This window comes from Sinohyriopsis cumingii, unplaced genomic scaffold (assembly GCF_028554795.1).
Source record: "Sinohyriopsis cumingii isolate HCF-2022 unplaced genomic scaffold, ASM2855479v2 utg000938l, whole genome shotgun sequence".
Taxonomy (NCBI): Eukaryota; Metazoa; Mollusca; class Bivalvia; order Unionida; family Unionidae; genus Sinohyriopsis; species Sinohyriopsis cumingii.
In genome coordinates, this window is record NW_028315944.1 from 2,514,451 (window position 1) to 2,533,060 (window position 18,610).

Sequence of the window (18,610 nt, forward strand, 5' to 3'; positions counted from 1 at the left end):
TATTGACTCTATGGTTTTAATCAAAGTAACAGAAACAAGTGAAAACCAAAAAGTTTTATAAAATTCAACAAATAATTAATTTCGCATGAACACAAAATGAAAATTTAAAAATAATTTACAGTATTGAGAATTAAATCTAAAATAGTCCAAAAAAGTTCTGTCACCAGTCCTAATGAATACAATTCTAATTAAATTCCAGTGACCTTCCAAAAAGATTCAACTGTGATGTGGAAATGTGCCAAGTCTTTTGATGAATCACATTAACATAAATCCAAGATGTCCTTGTCTGAATTCACTATAATTCCAAGTTAATGTTTGTCCAAGAATTTTATTGAGCACTTTGTACTTCCAGTGAATAATAAATTTGAATAAATTGAAATAAAAAATTGAACACAACAATGAAAATTATTTTGCTTCAGATGTTATAGCAAGTCCAAGTAATTTCTTCAGTAAACAAGATTTAAAAAGAAGCTAAGACAAAAAGTTTAACCAGGATGAGAGTAAAAAGTTCATTTCTAAAAAAATTCAAGTTGTAAACAAGGTAAAATCTGTTAGTAAAATTATAAAAAAAAGAATATGGTGACATCAGGAACAACATGTGGGAATACCAATGTCCTTGACCCTGATTAAGATAATGATCCTAATATTTAACTTACACTCACAGAGAAATAACAGCAATGTATTATCTTGTTTACAGAATTAATTACCAAAGTCAGGTACATAATGAACTTCATTCAGGACAAAGTCAATTACAAATGATAATTATACATAACAAATAATGAAAAAAATTCAAAATTATACTGACCTTCAGCTTTGACCTTTGGAACCCAAAATGAAAGTGCTTCTTCTTTGTCCCTAGTGTAAGCCATCCAAATACTTTAATCATTAAGGTTCTTCATTATTGAAGCGCAAAGCTTGGTCCAAGTATATGATGAAAAACTGAAGTTCTTGTGCATTCTTTCAGCTACAGTGAACACAGTATTCTACCTTTTTACCCCCAAATAAATAGGCTTCTCCACAAGTGCAACCCATCCTTGAATTATGTAACTGTAGGTGGTGAAGAATTCAAGTTATTGTGTTCAAACTATTTTTCTTCTTTCTGTCACAGTGACCTTGACCTTCATCCTTTTGGTAAAAAAACAACAGATTTTTCTTCTTATCCCAAAAGCAAGTCATCCACATAAATTAGTAACTGTTCATTGGATAACTCAAATTATTGTGGTGGAAGTCATTTTTCTTCTTTTGTCATTGACCATGACCTTTTGATAGGGTTCTTCTTTACCCCAGAAGCAAGCCATCTACAAAGGTTTTCAAACATTGAAATGCAGACACAAAATTGGTAACGGTAAGATGGACAACATTAAAACACATTAAGCTTTTTTCTTAAGATGGGAATATAAAAAAGATAAATCAATAATTATCCTCCATAACATGAAAATCTTGTACCTACAAATACAAATACAGTTCTAGTAATATAATATAGACAACACCTGTTTTTCTGTACTTTTGCACCATTTTCACAGTTTAATTTTTCAATGCAGGACATTTTATATCTGTTTATGTGTTCACAGATGCCTGTGCATATGTTCCAGGCTTGATACTTCAATGTTTAAAATCACTTGATTATTTAGTGTCAAGCCAGATTTTTTACATCGTGTTTTATATATTTGTATATATTATACATAACAGCTAGAAGGCCCCAGTGTAGATTAGTTCTGTAACTAACTGAGTTACCTTCTCCATAGATGGCACTGGGCTTGCCAATGTTGCAAATTGCGATTTGTTTTTCTTACATTTTTTCAGCTGTTTAAACTTGTATATATATAATCTTGGGTTTGGGGTTGAGAAATTCAAAGGCACTATGAAAGGAAGACATAAACTTGGATATAAAATGCACCAGGAGCTATCTATTGTTACATAAACACATCATTGTCTTAAAATATTTACAAATGCATCTTAAGCATGTTTATACTTTATAATCCGATTATGCAGACAACTACAATCAATTCTCCGATGACATTTTTTTAAAAATGCACGCAAAACATAATTTTGCAAAACTGATTATCTTTGAAGCACTGATTGTTCTATTTAAATACTAAGCAAATGACCCCCCCCCCAAAAAAAAAATCTATCTCAATGCTCTACTACAATTATTTGATGTCACCACTGCAATAACCTAATGTTTGGTCCTCGAAAGTTTGCATTTAGCAGTGACTTCAATAACACATGCACCCTTCATCAAAGCAAGTCGACTAAAATATTCAATAAAAATGCATGCAACCTTCATCAAAGCAAGTCATCTACAATATTCAATAAAAACAAAGCATCTTACATCAAAAGGAAGTCAGCACCAAACATAAATAAAAACGACAGAAGCTGACTGATTGTTGCATTTTCCAAAGTGATTCAAACACTTTTTATTGTGTCGCAAAAGCTTCTACTTTGCAAGAATATGTTTAGGCTTATGGTCACTACCAAGGGTGGCATAAAACGCAAATTAAATTTTGAATCTTTTGAAACCATATACATCTGGCTGCAATGATCTTTGTTAAACTTTTTATTTTGTTCATGTGTTTTCATTTCAATATTAAAAGCTTCATCTCCAAGGTAGCCTCAGCAAGACACCTGACCAAAAACTAGGTCATGTACATGTGGCATGTAAACAACCATACAGCCATGAGCTGCTGGCAACCATGAATTGAACTGATTAGTGTTTTATTGAGAGTGGTATAGATCAAATGAGGACTACATTTTTTTTTACATACTATTTATTTGTGCTTTCTAACATAATGTGAATGATATATAAATTTTCTAACATGTGATCCATACTAGAATTTATGGATGTTTCATATAAACATACTTTATTTCACGCATTATGGATTCTTCTACACAGCTGTAGGTTGTCAATACACACGTGTATGTCAGATAAGTTTTGCCTTCAATGAATAAAAAATTCAATTATTTTCTCTCAGTGTCAGGGCTGCTCACTAACGTCAGTTAACCTCTTACAAATTTCACTGGTATGCAAAATTTGATTCTGTAGCCCTCCTCCACTTATCTCTAAATCCACTGAAGTTGACAATATTATGTTGGTAAAAGGGATATCGAGATAAATGGGTAGTACTGTATTATGAAAATGGCAACATTTTGTTAAAAATTGGTGACAAAATATTGAGGTTGGCAATTTTTGTTTGTCTCCAACTTTATTAATGCCAGTGCCATCCAATGTTCTCAAAATAAAGTCTTTATTATTATTATTGCTATTATTATTATTACCTGAGCATTTTCTTTTGACAATGCAGACACACAGGAAATTGTAATAGCTATCTTAACTGTATGTTTGCCTGCCTATGAATGAAAATTCTTACCTTTGCATCCAGGGTTCTTTTGAGTTCCAACATGTACATGTACTGCTCAGGGTAGATATAGTCATAGGGAAAGTAGACCAAAAGGCCATCTATGTTAACCCTACAAAAGAAAACAATGCATCAAAATTGTATCTTCATAACTACAAGTGAAATTTGTGTAGGCCGGGTCTTAATCAATTTCACAGTATTGTTGTTTGCAAAGGCTTATATTAATTTCATTTAAGCAATGGCATAATTTGCATGATAAACTGCACAATTTTGAGCAGTCTTTATTTGGTTAAAGAATTCCCAAAACCAATCTCTAACACTTATCCTGGACTGCACTCACAGAGCGCTCAGTAGCTAGAATGCCTGCTTCCAGCACCACCAGTTTCTGGTCCGGGGCCGTCAGTTTTTTTAAATTTGTCCATCCAGTTTCCTATGTACAAGATTCATCAAGTCAAAAACAAATGTAAGTAGTGAGGTAAAAGAAAATATTTCACGGACATTATGAAGTTTTTATACAAGACCACTGAATTCATGTATGGCTGTGTATGTAAATGTATGAAGCTATTAGAGTTTTAAAAACAGTATAAAGGTATTTTGAGTTTTTGTTGTTATAAGTGTTGATATTAAGACCACATATATTACCACAAGAGTTCTTTACTCTTACCGTACAAAAACCAATCCTAAATGATGTGACAGTTTTGAGAATTAAAAAAATCTCAAAACTCGGTCTAATTAAGATTAAGGAGACAGTACTGAGACAGAATACAAATCATATAGAAATAAATGTATCAAACTTGTGAATACAAATAGAAAATGTTTGCTGCATATACTGTCTGTAATTGCATTTAAGACAGACCAACTGCAGGCTGACCAGGCCTAGATCTGCCATCCCATAATATGCTGGCAGATCTGGATCTTGCAGTTTCTTAGGATTATTCAGCAGAACAAACTACAATGACCCTTATCTGCAGGTGCATTATGTTATGGCAGATCAGGATCTTTGTCATTTGCAGTCTGACTTGACTTTAAGTGAGTAGACATAGCAGGTACTGCATACAGCTAAACTTCATCAGTGAACAATTCAAATGAAATTATAATTCTTAGGAAATTATAATTCAAATGAGAATAAGTTGGTGACAGATGACTGTATTTAGTTATACATAAATGATAACTTTAAATATCAGTATTATACAAAATTAGGAGCTTAACTTCATATATTTTATAGGCTAGACTCATTGTCATTATAGTTAGGTATCACCAGTCATTTTGTATCACCGTACACATCATGTAGGCTAGACTCATTATCATTATAGTTAGGCATCACCAGTCATTTTGTATCACCGTACACATCATGTAGGCTAGACTCATTATCGTTATAGTTAGGTATCACCAGTCATATTGTATCACTGTACACATCATGTAGGCTAGACTCATTATCGTTATAGTTAGGTATCACCAGTCATATTGTATCACTGTACACATCATGTAGGCTAGACTCATTATCATTATAGTTAGGCATCACCAGTCATTTTGTATCACTGTACACATCATGTAGGCTAGACTCATTATCGTTATAGTTAGGCATCACCAGTCATTTTGTATCACCGTACACATCATGTAGGCTAGACTCATTATCATTATAGTTAGGCATCACCAGTCATTTTGTATCACTGTACACATCATGTAGGCTAGACTCATTATCATTATAGTTAGGCATCACCAATCATATTGTATCACTGTACACATCATGCTAATTGTATTCAATACAATAGGTATCATGATAATATTGCATACATAAATAAATTGAAAAATATATAAACAAGACCATGTTTGCAAAATATGCATCATTAGTATGATTGCAAAACAATTATTTTTTAAGCATTGCATAAAATCATTCAGGTTATGTCAAATCTCTGCAATCAAGAAAAACAAAATGTTTTTCCATTTCTTTTAGTCTTTTTCTATTCATTCAATAAATACTGATTACTACTGCCAAACAGATGAACCTTACAGGTTCCAGCTAGAGACAAGGAATATAATAACCAAGAATCCTAATCTCTAACTGCAATAACAAATGTAAATTCAGGGCCAAATTGAAATGCTGTATTATTTCTATAGTGTTTTTAAAAAAAAAGTACTTCAAGTTTTTTTTAATTCTAATTAGACACTCACTGACTCAGATTGAGTGCAGAATTGTCAGTGTGGATTTTCATCTTTGAATTCACTTTCTTTTCTGAACCACTTCACCAATCACATGTGTCACGTTGAAGAGAACTATTCTTACTTGGATATAACAGATCATTTGATGAGAGCTGGCTCTTATTCATTAGTAGTTGTTTGTCTAGTCTACCAGTATAGATCTTTACTTAGTAGTTGTTTGTCTAGTCTACCAGTATAAATCTTTACTTAGTAGTTGTTTATCTAGTCTACCAGTATAAATCTTTATTCAGTAGTTGTTTCTCTAGTCTACCAGCATAAATCTTTATTTAGTAGCTGTTTGTCTAGTCTACCAGTATAAATCTTTACTTAGTAGTTGTCTGTCTAGTCTACCAGTATAAATCTTTATTCAGTAGTTTGTCTAGCCTACCAGTATAAATCTTTACTTAGTTGTTTGTCTAGTCTACCAGTATAAATCTTTATTTAGTAGTTGTTTGTCTAGTCCACCAGTATAAATCTTTATTTAGTAGTTGTTTGTCTAGTCTACCAGTATTAATCTTCACTTAGTAGTTGTTTGTCTAGTCTACCAGTATAAATCTTTATTCGGTAGTTGTTTGTCTAGTCTACCAGTATAAATCTTTATTCAGTAGTTGTTTGTCTAGTCTACCACTATTAATCATTATTTAGTAGTTGTTTGTTTGGTCTACCAGTATAAATCTTTATTCAGTAGTAGTTGTTTGTCTAGTCTACCAGTATAAATCTTTATTCAGTAGTTGTTTGTCTAGTCTACCAGTATAAATCTTTATTCAGTAGTTGTTTGTCTAGTCTACCAGTGTACATCTTTATTTAATAGCTGTTTGTCTAGTCTACCAGTATAAATCTTTATTCAGTAGTTGTCTGTCTAGTCTACCAGTGTAAATCTTTATTTAGTAGTTGTTTGTCTAGTCTACCAGTATAAATCTTTATTTAGTAGTTGTTTGTCTAGTCTACTAGTATAAATCTTTATTCAGTAGTTGCCTGTCTAGTCTACCAGTGTGCATCTTTATTTAATAGTTGTTTGTCTAGTCTACCAGTATAAATCTTTATTCAGTAGTTGTCTGTCTGGTCTACCAGTATAAATCTTTATTTAGTAGTTGTTTGTCTAGTCCACCAGTATAAATCTTTATTTAGTAGTTGTTTGTCTAGTCTACCAGTGTATATCTTTAGCAGTTGATTGTCTAGTCAACCAGTATAATTTTTATTCAGTTGTTGTTTGTCTAGTCTACCAGTGTAAATCTTTATTTAGTAGTTGTTTGTCTAGTCTACCAGTATAAATCTTTATTCAGTAGTTGTTTGTCGAGTCTACCAGTATAAATCTTTATTCAGTAGTTGTCTAGTCAACCAGTATAAATCTTTATTCAGTAGTTGCTTTTCTAGTCTACCAGTATAAATCTTTATTTAGTAGTTGTTTGTCTAGTCTACCAGTGTAAATCTTTATTCAGTGGTTGTTTGTCTAGCCTACTAGTGTAAATCTTTATTCAGAAGTAGTTATTTGTCTAGTCTACATTCCCAAGAAAGCTGACATTAAATATAAGACTTTCAAAAGTGGTGTATTTCACACTGTTTACTGAATAAATTTAAAGCTATCATCAAAAGGTTTGATTAATGTTTGTAGAAGGAATTGTTAGCAGAGAGCATTCTGAAATAAATGTAAGCATGGTATTCAGATGTTGTACTCACTGCCATTAAAACAGCCAATATTTTCAAGATGAAGCGCTAGCCCTTTTCTAAAAAAAATTTCAATGGCTATATGCCTTTAAGAATCCAGTCAGATGAATTGTTTAGAATACATTTGAATAGATTCATCAACTTTGAGACACTTTTAAAATGTCTGTCATACATGTTTATACAAGTGCCATGATGACCTGGTGTAAAGAATACTTCCCTCAAAAATATTCATCCTCTACAATGACAAATAATGAATATGAGGAATGCAGTAGATCTTTATGTATCCAAATTAGGATAGACATAGCTGGGATGTGTGTAGTCTTGTCACAGCCTTTGTATTTATACCCAAATTAGGATAGACATAGTTGGTAGGTGTGTAGTCTTGTCACATCCTTTGTATTTATACCCAAATTAGGATAGACATAGTTGGTAGGTGTGTAGTCTTGTCACAGTCTTTGTATTTATACCCAAATTAGGATAGACATAGTTGGTATGTGTGTAGTCTTGTCACAACCTTTGTATTTATACCCAAATTAGGACTGACATAGTTGGTATGTGTGTAGTCTTGTCACATCCTTTGTATTTATACCCAAATTAGGATAGACATAGTTGGCATGTGTGTAGTCTTGTCACATCCTTTGTATTTATACCCAAATTAGGATAGACATAGTTGGTATGTGTGTAGTCTTGTCACAGCCTTTATATTTATTCCCAAATTAGGATAGACATAGCTGGTATGTGTGTAGTCTTGTCACAGCCTTTGTATTTATACCCAAATTAGGACTGACATAGTTGGTATGTGTGTAGTCTTGTCAAAGCCTTTGTATTTATACCTAAATTAGGATAGACATAGTTGGTATGTGTGTAGTCTTGTCACAGACTTTGTATTTACACTCAAATTAGGACTGACATAGTTGGTATGTGTGTAGTCTTGTCACATCCTTTGTATTTATACCCAAATTAGGATAGACATAGTTGGTATGTGTGTAGTCTTGTCACATCCTTTGTATTTATACCCAAATTAGGATAGACATAGTTGGTATGTGTGTAGCCTTGTCACAGCCTTTATATTTATACCCAAATTAGGATAGACATAGTTGGGATGTATGTAGTCTTGTCACAGCCTTTGTATTTATACCCAAATTAGGACTGACATAGTTGGTATGTGTGTAGTCTTGTCACAGCCTTTGTATTTATACCTAAATTAGGATAGACATAGTTGGTATGTGTGTAGTCTTGTCACAGCCTTTGTATTTATACCCAAATTAGGACTGACATAGTTGGTATGTGTGTAGTCTTGTCACAGCCTTTATATTTATACCCAAATTACGATAGACATAGTTGGAATTTGATTCCTTACCGCTATGTGTTCTTAAATGTTAGATGTTATCACTTTAATAATTACTGGATTTTATTAGATTTTTCACTTTGATGATGAGTGGATTTTATTATATTTATCACTGATAATTACTGGACGTTAGTTTTTTCACTCAGATAATTACGGGATTTTATTTGATTTGTCACTTTCATAATTGCTGGATTTTTTTCGATTTTTAACTTTTATAAGTACCTGACATTATTAGATTTGTCACTTTCATAATTACTAAACACTAATAACTGAGTAGCACAGTACTGTTCAACTCATGTCAGTATGACATCTAATCACACATAAAGTAACAACAGTCACTCAAAAGAATGTTTCCAAGAATCAAAAATAAAAATATTTCTTTCTTTTAACTGCTGAGTGTAGGGTTTTGTGAGGTTTAATTCCATTTTTCAGCACATGATCAAGCTATACATGGCAGTCAGTATATTTGGAGGAAGAACCTGGAATAAATACTGACCCACAGAAAGTTACCAGCAAGCTTTCTCACAGGCCCACATTGGTTGAGTCAAGACTAGAACCCAAACAGCCAAAGATGAGATGGGACAGATCTGAAAAGACAACATGACCACTTGGCCACCCGTGACCCCTTTAACTGCTGAGTGTTGAAACTGTCTCTGATATTCTTCAGTGAAAACATTTTCAATTTACTTTGTTTACAATATATGCTGTGACACCATATATGTTAGGACACCACAAATTAATTTTTTAAGTATTTTTGTGTGTGCACAATGTTCTGGTACTGATCTTTTTTTTTGAACTGTACGAATTAGCACATCTTTTCAATCATAATATCAGTGCTCAGCTGGTAACATGCTTGATATGGGTTTCACCTTTTGGATTTAAAATGAAATCATTTGAAACTTGCATCTCCAAAAATGTACCGGTACTCAAAGTTAAATTTGCACGTAGACTCCTTGATAAGAAGCAAACACATTAGTACATCTTCACATTAACGAACAAATATGTCAATGTTTTTACTCAACATAAAAGTTTATGCTACATCGCAGCATATGATTTGCGATAGTGGATACATTAATTTTGCACATAAATTGTTTATGAAGAACAAAAACTAAAACCAAACAAGAAAAGTACAAGATCAGATTCTTTCAGTGTGCTATCAAATAAGCATTCTATCTACCTACTTTATTGTAACATGCAGTAGTGGGGTGTGTCATATTCAACACAGATTATTTCGTGTCCATAAGTTCTCTTACATATGCTCAGGGTAACAAAGTCTGAACGTATCTTATGGGACTGGTAAAATAAAATCGTCAAAAACCATACTTGTAACAGGTCAGAACATACTTGGCCAGTACACTACATGGCAAAAAAAAATTGAATTTCCTATTGCACTGTTTTTAAAATTTCGGTTAGTAGGTAATTTAAAAAAAAATACACACACACACACACGCGCACACACACACAAATATATAATGTACTAATCACTTCAAGTACTGGGTTAAATCAGCTCAATTAGATGCACAAATCAATTTCTGGAAATTTTTTATTACATTTATTTTTTCTTCATAACATAGATATTATAATGATTAGTATATATGCACTTCAAGTACCAGGGTAAACCAGCTCAATCAGATGCACAAATAAACTTTTTGATCAGTTTTTTTTTATATATATATTTTTTTTTAACGCTGAGAAATAGAACTAGGGTCAGCAAAGAAAAAGAAGGATGGTTGGCCACCTGGAAACACATTATTTTTGCCTGATCTGGAAACAGGTCAAACAAATGCCAATATTTGATTTAAACTTAATCTGTTACCATTGATTTCAAACTTTTAAACGTCTTGATGATTAAAAGAAAGTAATCACCAATAAAACCCAACTAAAATCTGTCCACTTACTTTTGACAACTGATCTGCAAGCTGCTGTATTTTCCACTTGATTTTCTAACTGATTATAATGTGATGGTCAATTAAACAACCACTTATATTTGATCAAAAGTTATTCTAATCAAGTGATAATTGATTCCCTATTCAACTTCCAATAATAAACATCAAAGATAATCTCAAAACATTTATCAAGTTTGATTCAGTAATGAGAGTAACATTAGTAACCTGTCAGCCTACCTAGTTCATATTTATTTTACATAGGTACAATATTACTGACCAATAAACAGTAGTCCTGCAAATGTCATCCACTGGTGCATACAATACATTTGTTATGGACAGCACACACTGAGCAGTCATAGAATAAAGGGTAAATAAAAATGATGTTCTGACCAGAAATTTTTGAAACGCTTAATTACTCGTATCTGGATGCAAAGTTTTGATCTGCGACACAGAAAATTACCCATGCAGGAGTCCTCCATACTGACTTTTTTGTTGCAAACAGGAAAGTTTCGCAGCACAATAAATATGTTCCATTAACTATGAAAAATGAAACAATGCTTTAAATAAGTTTGTTGCTGACTTCCTTTGATCAAAGGTTGTTGACTTGCTTTGATGAAGGTGTATGTGTTATTGAAGGCACCGCTAAAGGCTATCTTTGAAGGACCAAACAAATGCCCATTTGTTATTGCTGCGGCAACATCAAGTAATTGTAGAACACTGAAACAGATTTTTTTAATTTGCTTGGTATATATCAGTGCATCAAAGGTAATCAGTTTTCTTTGAAGTTGCAGGAAACTATTTTTTTCTGTTACATTTTTTTTTTTAATTGCTGTCCTCTGATCGACTGTAGTCATTCCTTGTTCTCACATTCAGAGGTGATCGAGTGTAGCTAGTCAGCTGCATGGCTATTTTGGTTATATTACAGCATACAGTACCAAGGCCAGACACCAGCATAAGCAGATTATGATATAATAATGCACTGTGGGGTGGTTTGTCAAAATGAAACAAGGATTTGTTTATGTAACAATAGATTCCAGTGCATTTTTATATCCAAGTCTGCAGGACCTGTCATGGTGCCTTTGAATTTCTTCACTCCAAAGCCAAGACTGTATATGCAGCTTTTATCAGCCAAACATGTTGCCACCAAAAATATCTCCAGATAGTATATTTTGTTGCCAATTAGGAAAAAAAATTGCAATTTGTGACACTGGCAAAACCCAGCACAATCCCTTTTATTGTGTTCATTTCTGATTGTAGCCATATAAATATTTCATGCGACCTTGAAATCAAGGCACGTTGAGACTTGGACAAAATGCTATGTGCAAATTTGGATAAGTATTTTGGGGTTAAACAGAAAACTGATTTTAAAGAATTTCAGAACTCTGCTAAAGTTGCTAGAACTGACTGTTTGGATGGGACAGTAGCCAAGTGTAAGAAAGTGCATGATGCCTGGCTTAGTGTTTGGAATAAAAACTTTCCTTGGATTCACAAAATTCATCCTGACTGACAAATAAGAGCTATATGCCAGTGGAAAATTAAACTCAATGACAACTACTGGTTCTTCTAATCTGCAAAGTTCCATATTTTTTTGGCATGAGACATCTTGAGACAACCTACTTGCCAGGTGTTTATAATATCATTGAACTTCACAATGACAGAAGCCTGTAGAACTCTACTTCAAGATTACAGAGATTTCCAGACTTTGCAGTCCTAGCTGTGATTGTGTTGGTGTCACCAGTAACATGCATGGCATGCAAGAGAGGCTTCAGTGTGCAGAACAAAGTCAAAACTAAGGGTTGTTGTTGTTGTAGGGTATAACGCCATTTTTCAGCACAAGATAGGCTATACATGGTGGCCAGTATAAATGGTGGAGGAAGAACCCAGGAAAACCACAGAAAGAACCACTGACCCACAAGAAGCTACTGGCAAGCTTTCTCATGTAACCACATTGGTCGAGCCAAGGCTCGAACCCACACAGACAGAGGTGAGATGGCAGTGATCCATAACAGTGAGTGCTTTAGACAACTTGGCAAGACTAAGGGAAGGTCCAGAATAAAATATGAGACCTTAACTTAAATGATGCAAGTCAATGAGGAACCCAGTGTGGAGGAATACAATCCAAAGCCAAGCATCAGAAAATTGTGTGAAATGCGACATTGACAAAAGTGAACTATACTGTAGTTAAAGAATATGATATTTGTATATGATATCAATTTTAATACATAGTTTTTGTAGAATAATAAATGATTAACAGAAATAAAACTGAAAAAGTTTTGTCTGTTTATTCCTGGCATTTTAATGGACATTTAGCCACTTCAACATGTTTCTGGGATGGGACTGCAACTTTTGCTGGTGGGACTCAGATTTTTACCAATTTAGGAGTCCTGGAAAATCCTAGTGAGACCTCTGTCTGACCCAATCAATTTGCATCATAAAAATGCATAGGTCAGAATTTCCATGCACCAGAATGGATCAAATTTAAATTCCAAGCATCAAAACCTCAGGGTACACGTCTATTGAAAACCCTGCACAGCAAGCCACAACGTAATCATATGTGATTATCAATATATCCAGTCCGTGATGGACAATGGTGTCAATGGATTAGTTTCCATCATGGAAACATGTATTTTCTGTAACCTGCATTATCTGTACTGTGTGCTGTTGTTACCATCCAAGATACCTGTCCATTATAATGGCTACCATTAAAATAATAGGAGATTAAACTAAACTGTAAAATTCTCTAATCATAAATATGTCCTGTAGGTACAGTGTATATATGTTATTATATGTCCTGTAGGTACAGTGTATATATGTTATTATATGTCCTGTAGGTACAGTGTATATATGTTATTATATGTCCTGTAGGTACAGTGTATATATGTTATTATATGCCAAAAATTCCATAACTCTGTAGTCTGAATCTTTAGCCTAAAACTGTTTCTTTTTTATCTGGTTTGTATTTAGCGTCTTTAAAATTTGATTGATATTTTAAAAGAATATGTAGTATAGACATTATTATTATTATCATAATATGACCCAAAAAATTCCTAAAAAGTAAATTTAAACTGATTAAATATCTTAATTTAAAAATGATGAAAAAAAAATCAGCAAATAATAATAACTTTTTCTATTATTATTTTTATTTGTATTTTAAAGTTTGAATCTGAATATTTAAATTATTAGTTAGATTCCACATAAACATGTAAATAGATCTTCTGTTTTCTTTCTTAACAGTAATACTATTACTACTATTACTACTACTACTAATAATAATAGTCTGAATTATTTTAAAAAATATAATCAATCATCAGTCATTTTAAATACTAGTTCAAAATGAATTTTTAAAAAAAAAATATAAAGACACCTTTAATCTCACTGCATTATCATAGAATGCTTATGTAAAGAATGATTTTACTCATCTTAATGGACATTTTTATTACTCTGAGAATTTTGAGACTTAGGTCATATTCTGTCATTTTAATTGCAGCTGTTATAATGACAGGTGTCTTGCATAGTGTATATTATATGTATTTACTATCTTTTTACCTAAGTAAAGGGCCCATTTCACACCCTAGCAGCTCATGTATGTGGGTTTTTAACAAAGCTTTAGCCATTTTTTAGTCATTTTCCTATGGTGTCTGCAGTGTGGCAGTTTATGTCGAGCACTTAGGTATCATGTTCCACCAGTCACATTAAACCAACACCACGCCAACCGGTGCTAACTCTAACCTCTTAATGCTAAGCGCCAAGCGAGGCAGCTGCTAGTATCATTTTTATAAGTCTTTGATATGATTCAGTCAAGGTTCGAACCTGTGATCACCTGCATCTCTGGCAGCTGCTCTAACCACTTAGGCCACCATAGCAGTGGTTTTCATGTACATTAGGCAGCTCCATGTAAAAAAAAAGGACTTGACACTGTACTTAATTGTGATAATTCTCTGCCAGACTAGAATTGTGCCATGACAATACTTTTGGAGAAGAAATGGGGAAAAAAGGACTTGACATTGTACTTGTTCCTGAGGGCTATATTTTTCCAAATTAAAACGTCTGCACTTGTGGAGCATGACATGGTTTGATATTTATAAGTTATACAAGGAGTAAATAATTCTCAACTAGACTGGAATTGTGCCACGACAATACTTTCGGAGAAAAAATGTCGGGTGTGATTCATGATAGACTGGAAGCCAACTGTAAAGCAACATTGAAGCAGCTTAACTGGGCTGACTTCTAACCGACACTAAGTAAATAACCAACTCACAGTCACTATAGAACAATTTAACTACATTGTTTCTGTATGTTCATTGGTCCATCTTTCCATGTTTGTTTTCGCTATTGGCAAACAAACTATGAGGTAAAAAGTGTTTTCAATGTAAATCAACATAATTATTTCATGGATGAAGAAACTTCAGAACTGTGATGTAAGGACAATTCTACCTTAAATATTATGCATATCAACCCTAGGTGACGGAACTTACAATTTATATACGGTAACAACACAATAATATAACGATAACGAAATGTAAACATCGATCCCGAAACACTCGGATCAAGAAAGGAAAAGCTTATCCAAAAACTGCCAAGATATTTGAGAACCAGGATTCAATGAACTTTTTCATGGACAATCACATACTTCATGTTTTGTCTTCTTATTCTGACTCAGTCTCTTTAAGAACTGTTGAGCATAGCCAGTTTATTTTGACCGGAAGCATGTGTTGCTGCAGACGGAAGTTTGTTTTGAACAATTAGACTGGCTATAACTCAAACGTCTTAATAGACTAAGTCTCATTGGAGTTACCATTTAAGAGATGCTACCGGAATTCCAGAATATAGGGAATGAACGTTCTTGCCCAATATGACTTTTGAAATTGTAAATACCTCGCCAAAATAGTTCAAGCATAAAATAAAATACATTGCATTTAAATGTAATTTTTAAAAAATAAATTATAGTGTACCGATTGATCTACATATTACTTTTGAACACAGGGACACTTAGTCAATTCTCTCTCTCTCTCTCGCTCTCTCAGCTCTGATTACAGTTATCGGATTATGATTATTTGATCGACCATGTGTACTGTTCAACATCATCGTGTAATGATGCATCTGTAGTGTTAGTTTCTCGGCAGTAGGTCAAACTGTATCTAAAATGGAACCTGACCGTGGTTCATTGTTGAATGTATTCTAAAATTTCGTGTATGGATAATAATAATAATAATAATGAGGACTTTATATAGCGCCTAATCTTTAGAAGCTCAAAGTGCGTTACAACATCAGACAACACCTGTAACATAAAAACGTATATAATGATATGATTACATAAAACAAACACCATGAAATTATAAAACAAAAAAATGTGGAAAATATTTAAGGTAGAAAATATTATTAGGTCTTTAAGTTTGTTCTTGCAGTCAAAATAAGTGAATTTTAAAAGCACTCTTGAATGGAATCACTGTGTTTTTTGTGTCTAAGTTCAGTGGGCAATTCATTCTATGTTGCTGGGCCCTGGTATGCGAAAGAACATTGTCAATATGACTTCGTTTTTATAATGGGAATAATGAGTATACGATTGTCAGAAGAGGAGCGTAAGTATCTTGCTGGTGTGTACACATGGGTGAGGTCGGATAGGAATGTTGGACTGGAGTCCGTTAGTGAAACGTAGCACAGAGAACAAATTTTGTGTTTGATTCTGGATCGAATGGTTAGCAAGTATAGGCATTGCCGGCGCCAGACCCTGCCAGACTATCTGGCGCCCTAGGCAAAGTTAGATTTTTGTCGCCCCCCCCCCCCCCGAATATATCAATTTCAAAATTTATAAACAATAACTTTTTTTAAAAAATGCGCCCCCTGAAATCAGCGCCCTAGGCGGCTGCCTAGTTTGCCTATATGGTAGCGCCGGCCCTGAGTATAGGGTACAGAATAGCGGGGAGGTGTGCTCTGATTGTGGTCCTCTAAATATGATCCAAGCAGCTGTGTTTTGAACGTTTTGAAGTTTCTGGAGTAGATATTGAGATGAACCAGACATAATTGAGTTACAATAGTCCAGTCTTGAAAGTACTAATGAACACAGAAGTGTTTTTGTGGCATCAATTGAAAGACATTTGCGAATGGAGCTGATGCGTCTCAGCTCAAGATATGCGTTCTTGCATATGTTCATGATATGTTGGTGCATTGTGAGAGTACTGTCCAGAGTAACACCTAAGTTTCGTACTGACTGTGAATTTAATGTTGGTGTTGCTGATATTTATTGTTTGAGGTAAAAGATGTGAATGAGAAAGTCTTTGTGTTGTGACCAGAATGGCCTCAGTTTTATTATCATTCATCTGCAGCTTGTTACATGTCATCCACGATTTCACATCAGAAACGCACCTTGGATGGTAGCATCAACTTCAGTTGGGTAGCTAGATTTGCATATCTGGGTGTCGTCAGGGTGCAATTGGTGAGATACTGGATGATAATCTATGACACTTGAGAGCGGCTGAGTGTATAGAATAAAGAACGCAGGTCCAACAACAGACCCCTGTGGAACACCACAACATAGATTAACTGGGCTGGAGTATATTCCATTTGCAGACAGGTTGTGTCCTGTTGACCAAGTAGGACTTGAACCACATTAAGACTATATCATGAATGCCAAATACAGCTGAAGACGGTGAATTACTGTATCATGGTCTATTGTGTCAAATGCTGCAGACAAATCAAGGAGGGTAAGGACTGTAATATTTTTGTTATCCAAAAGCAGAGAGAATGTCATTAACTACTTTTAGAAGAGTAGTTTCAGTATTGTGGCCAGGGCGATATGCAGATTGTACATTGCTAAAAAGACTGTTTGAATTCAGATGAGATACAAGCTGGGATAGAACAACCTTTTTAAGATTTTTTATATGAATTGGAGATTAGAAACTGGGCAGTAGTTCTTTAAATCGTTATGGTCAAATATTGATTTCTTCAGAGGCATTACAATGGCAGTTTTGAAAAATGATGGGAATTCCCCTGATGAGAGAGAAGTATTAATAACATCAGTTAGTGAAGGCAATACTGGATCTGAGCACTCAAACAGCAGTGATGTTGGAATTGGATCAAGTTCAAGTGCTTGAAATTGCTTGAAATTGACGTTTTGCTCTCTTGTGTGTATTATAGTCACCGTTATTGCGTTGTAGTTGTAATGAAGGTCAAGTCAAAATTGAAAGAGATTTAAGGGGTTATTAAAATATTTTGTTATGTTGGGATAGAAAGACAAGAAGGAAATGTGTAATTTAACTGCTCACTGTTTAACTATCATTAGATACAAAAGAGAAATTAAAAACGCCAACAGAATAAGCAGCAGAGGTGAAAAGACCTTTTTGCTAGAACGTCATTTTTGAAACAATAAAGCTTCCTACGAAAACGAAAAAAATAAGGCCAAAAACGCCAAACCGAAGTCTCTGACTGACCGAGAGTTTCTCGACTTGGATTAGTTCTTTTGTTACTTTATCTTTGTCGTTCGTGTTTTTTTTTTTCGAAAAAAAGTGATGTACGTTTTTTTATCCGCGGGACGTTTCATTGATGTAGCACCTCCTCTGCTGCTATGAATGTATGAGTTATTAAATCATTATTATATCAATAACGGAATCTTGCACTAGTAGATTAGCTAGAGAAAGATTAGAAGCAATCAGAAGATATCTTGATCCTCTCAAACAAAAACTGCAAGAATGCCAAGAAGAAGCACAAGTTGAATATGCAGAAGGTACAGAAAAATTATTTAAACCAATTGTCGAACCAACCAAAAAAATTGTCACAGCAACTGAGGCTACATCAAAAGCTCTTGAAACATTGCCTGTTGATATTGCTGGCCGTCTCCAAGCAGCTCAACCACCACCCCATCAACCTCCTCAACCACAACCTAAAGTTCAACAACAACCTCTGCCAAGAGTCAGAACCAGGGTAATATATAAATTTACGCCTGAAGGTATTGCCGATATCGAAGACACAGACAAAGTAATTGATATTGCCGTGTTTGGATATCGTGAATGTGAAAAATATGTAAAACCCGAATATAATAATACTCGAAGACCTCCCGATTGGATTAAGGATGTATATCGTGTCGCTACTAATACTCCGCAGATCAGATCTGTGAAAGATATTAATGATTTTAGCATCTTTAACCAGAAAATAAATGATTA

The 18,610-nt window shown here is 33.9% G+C and overlaps 1 protein-coding gene across 2 annotated transcripts in view; it reads right to left on the bottom strand.

The window, feature by feature from the left end:
• The window catches only part of LOC149773005 (general transcription and DNA repair factor IIH helicase subunit XPD-like), a 146,337-nt gene extending 131,151 nt beyond the window's left edge, over positions 1-15,186 (bottom strand). The window contains exons 1-3 of one of the 2 annotated variants that reach the window (XM_089946946.1): positions 15,085-15,121; positions 3,369-3,468; positions 806-1,298 (exon numbers count right to left, since the gene is read on the bottom strand). In XM_089946946.1, the coding sequence (XP_089803072.1) occupies positions 806-886 (81 nt within the window). In that variant the 5' untranslated portion in view covers positions 887-1,298; positions 3,369-3,468; positions 15,085-15,121. Of the gene's footprint in view, positions 1-805; positions 1,299-3,368; positions 3,469-15,084 lie in introns of both variants that reach the window. The other variant, XM_089946945.1, reaches the window with a different exon arrangement.
• Positions 15,187-18,610: the final 3,424 nt, after the last annotated feature.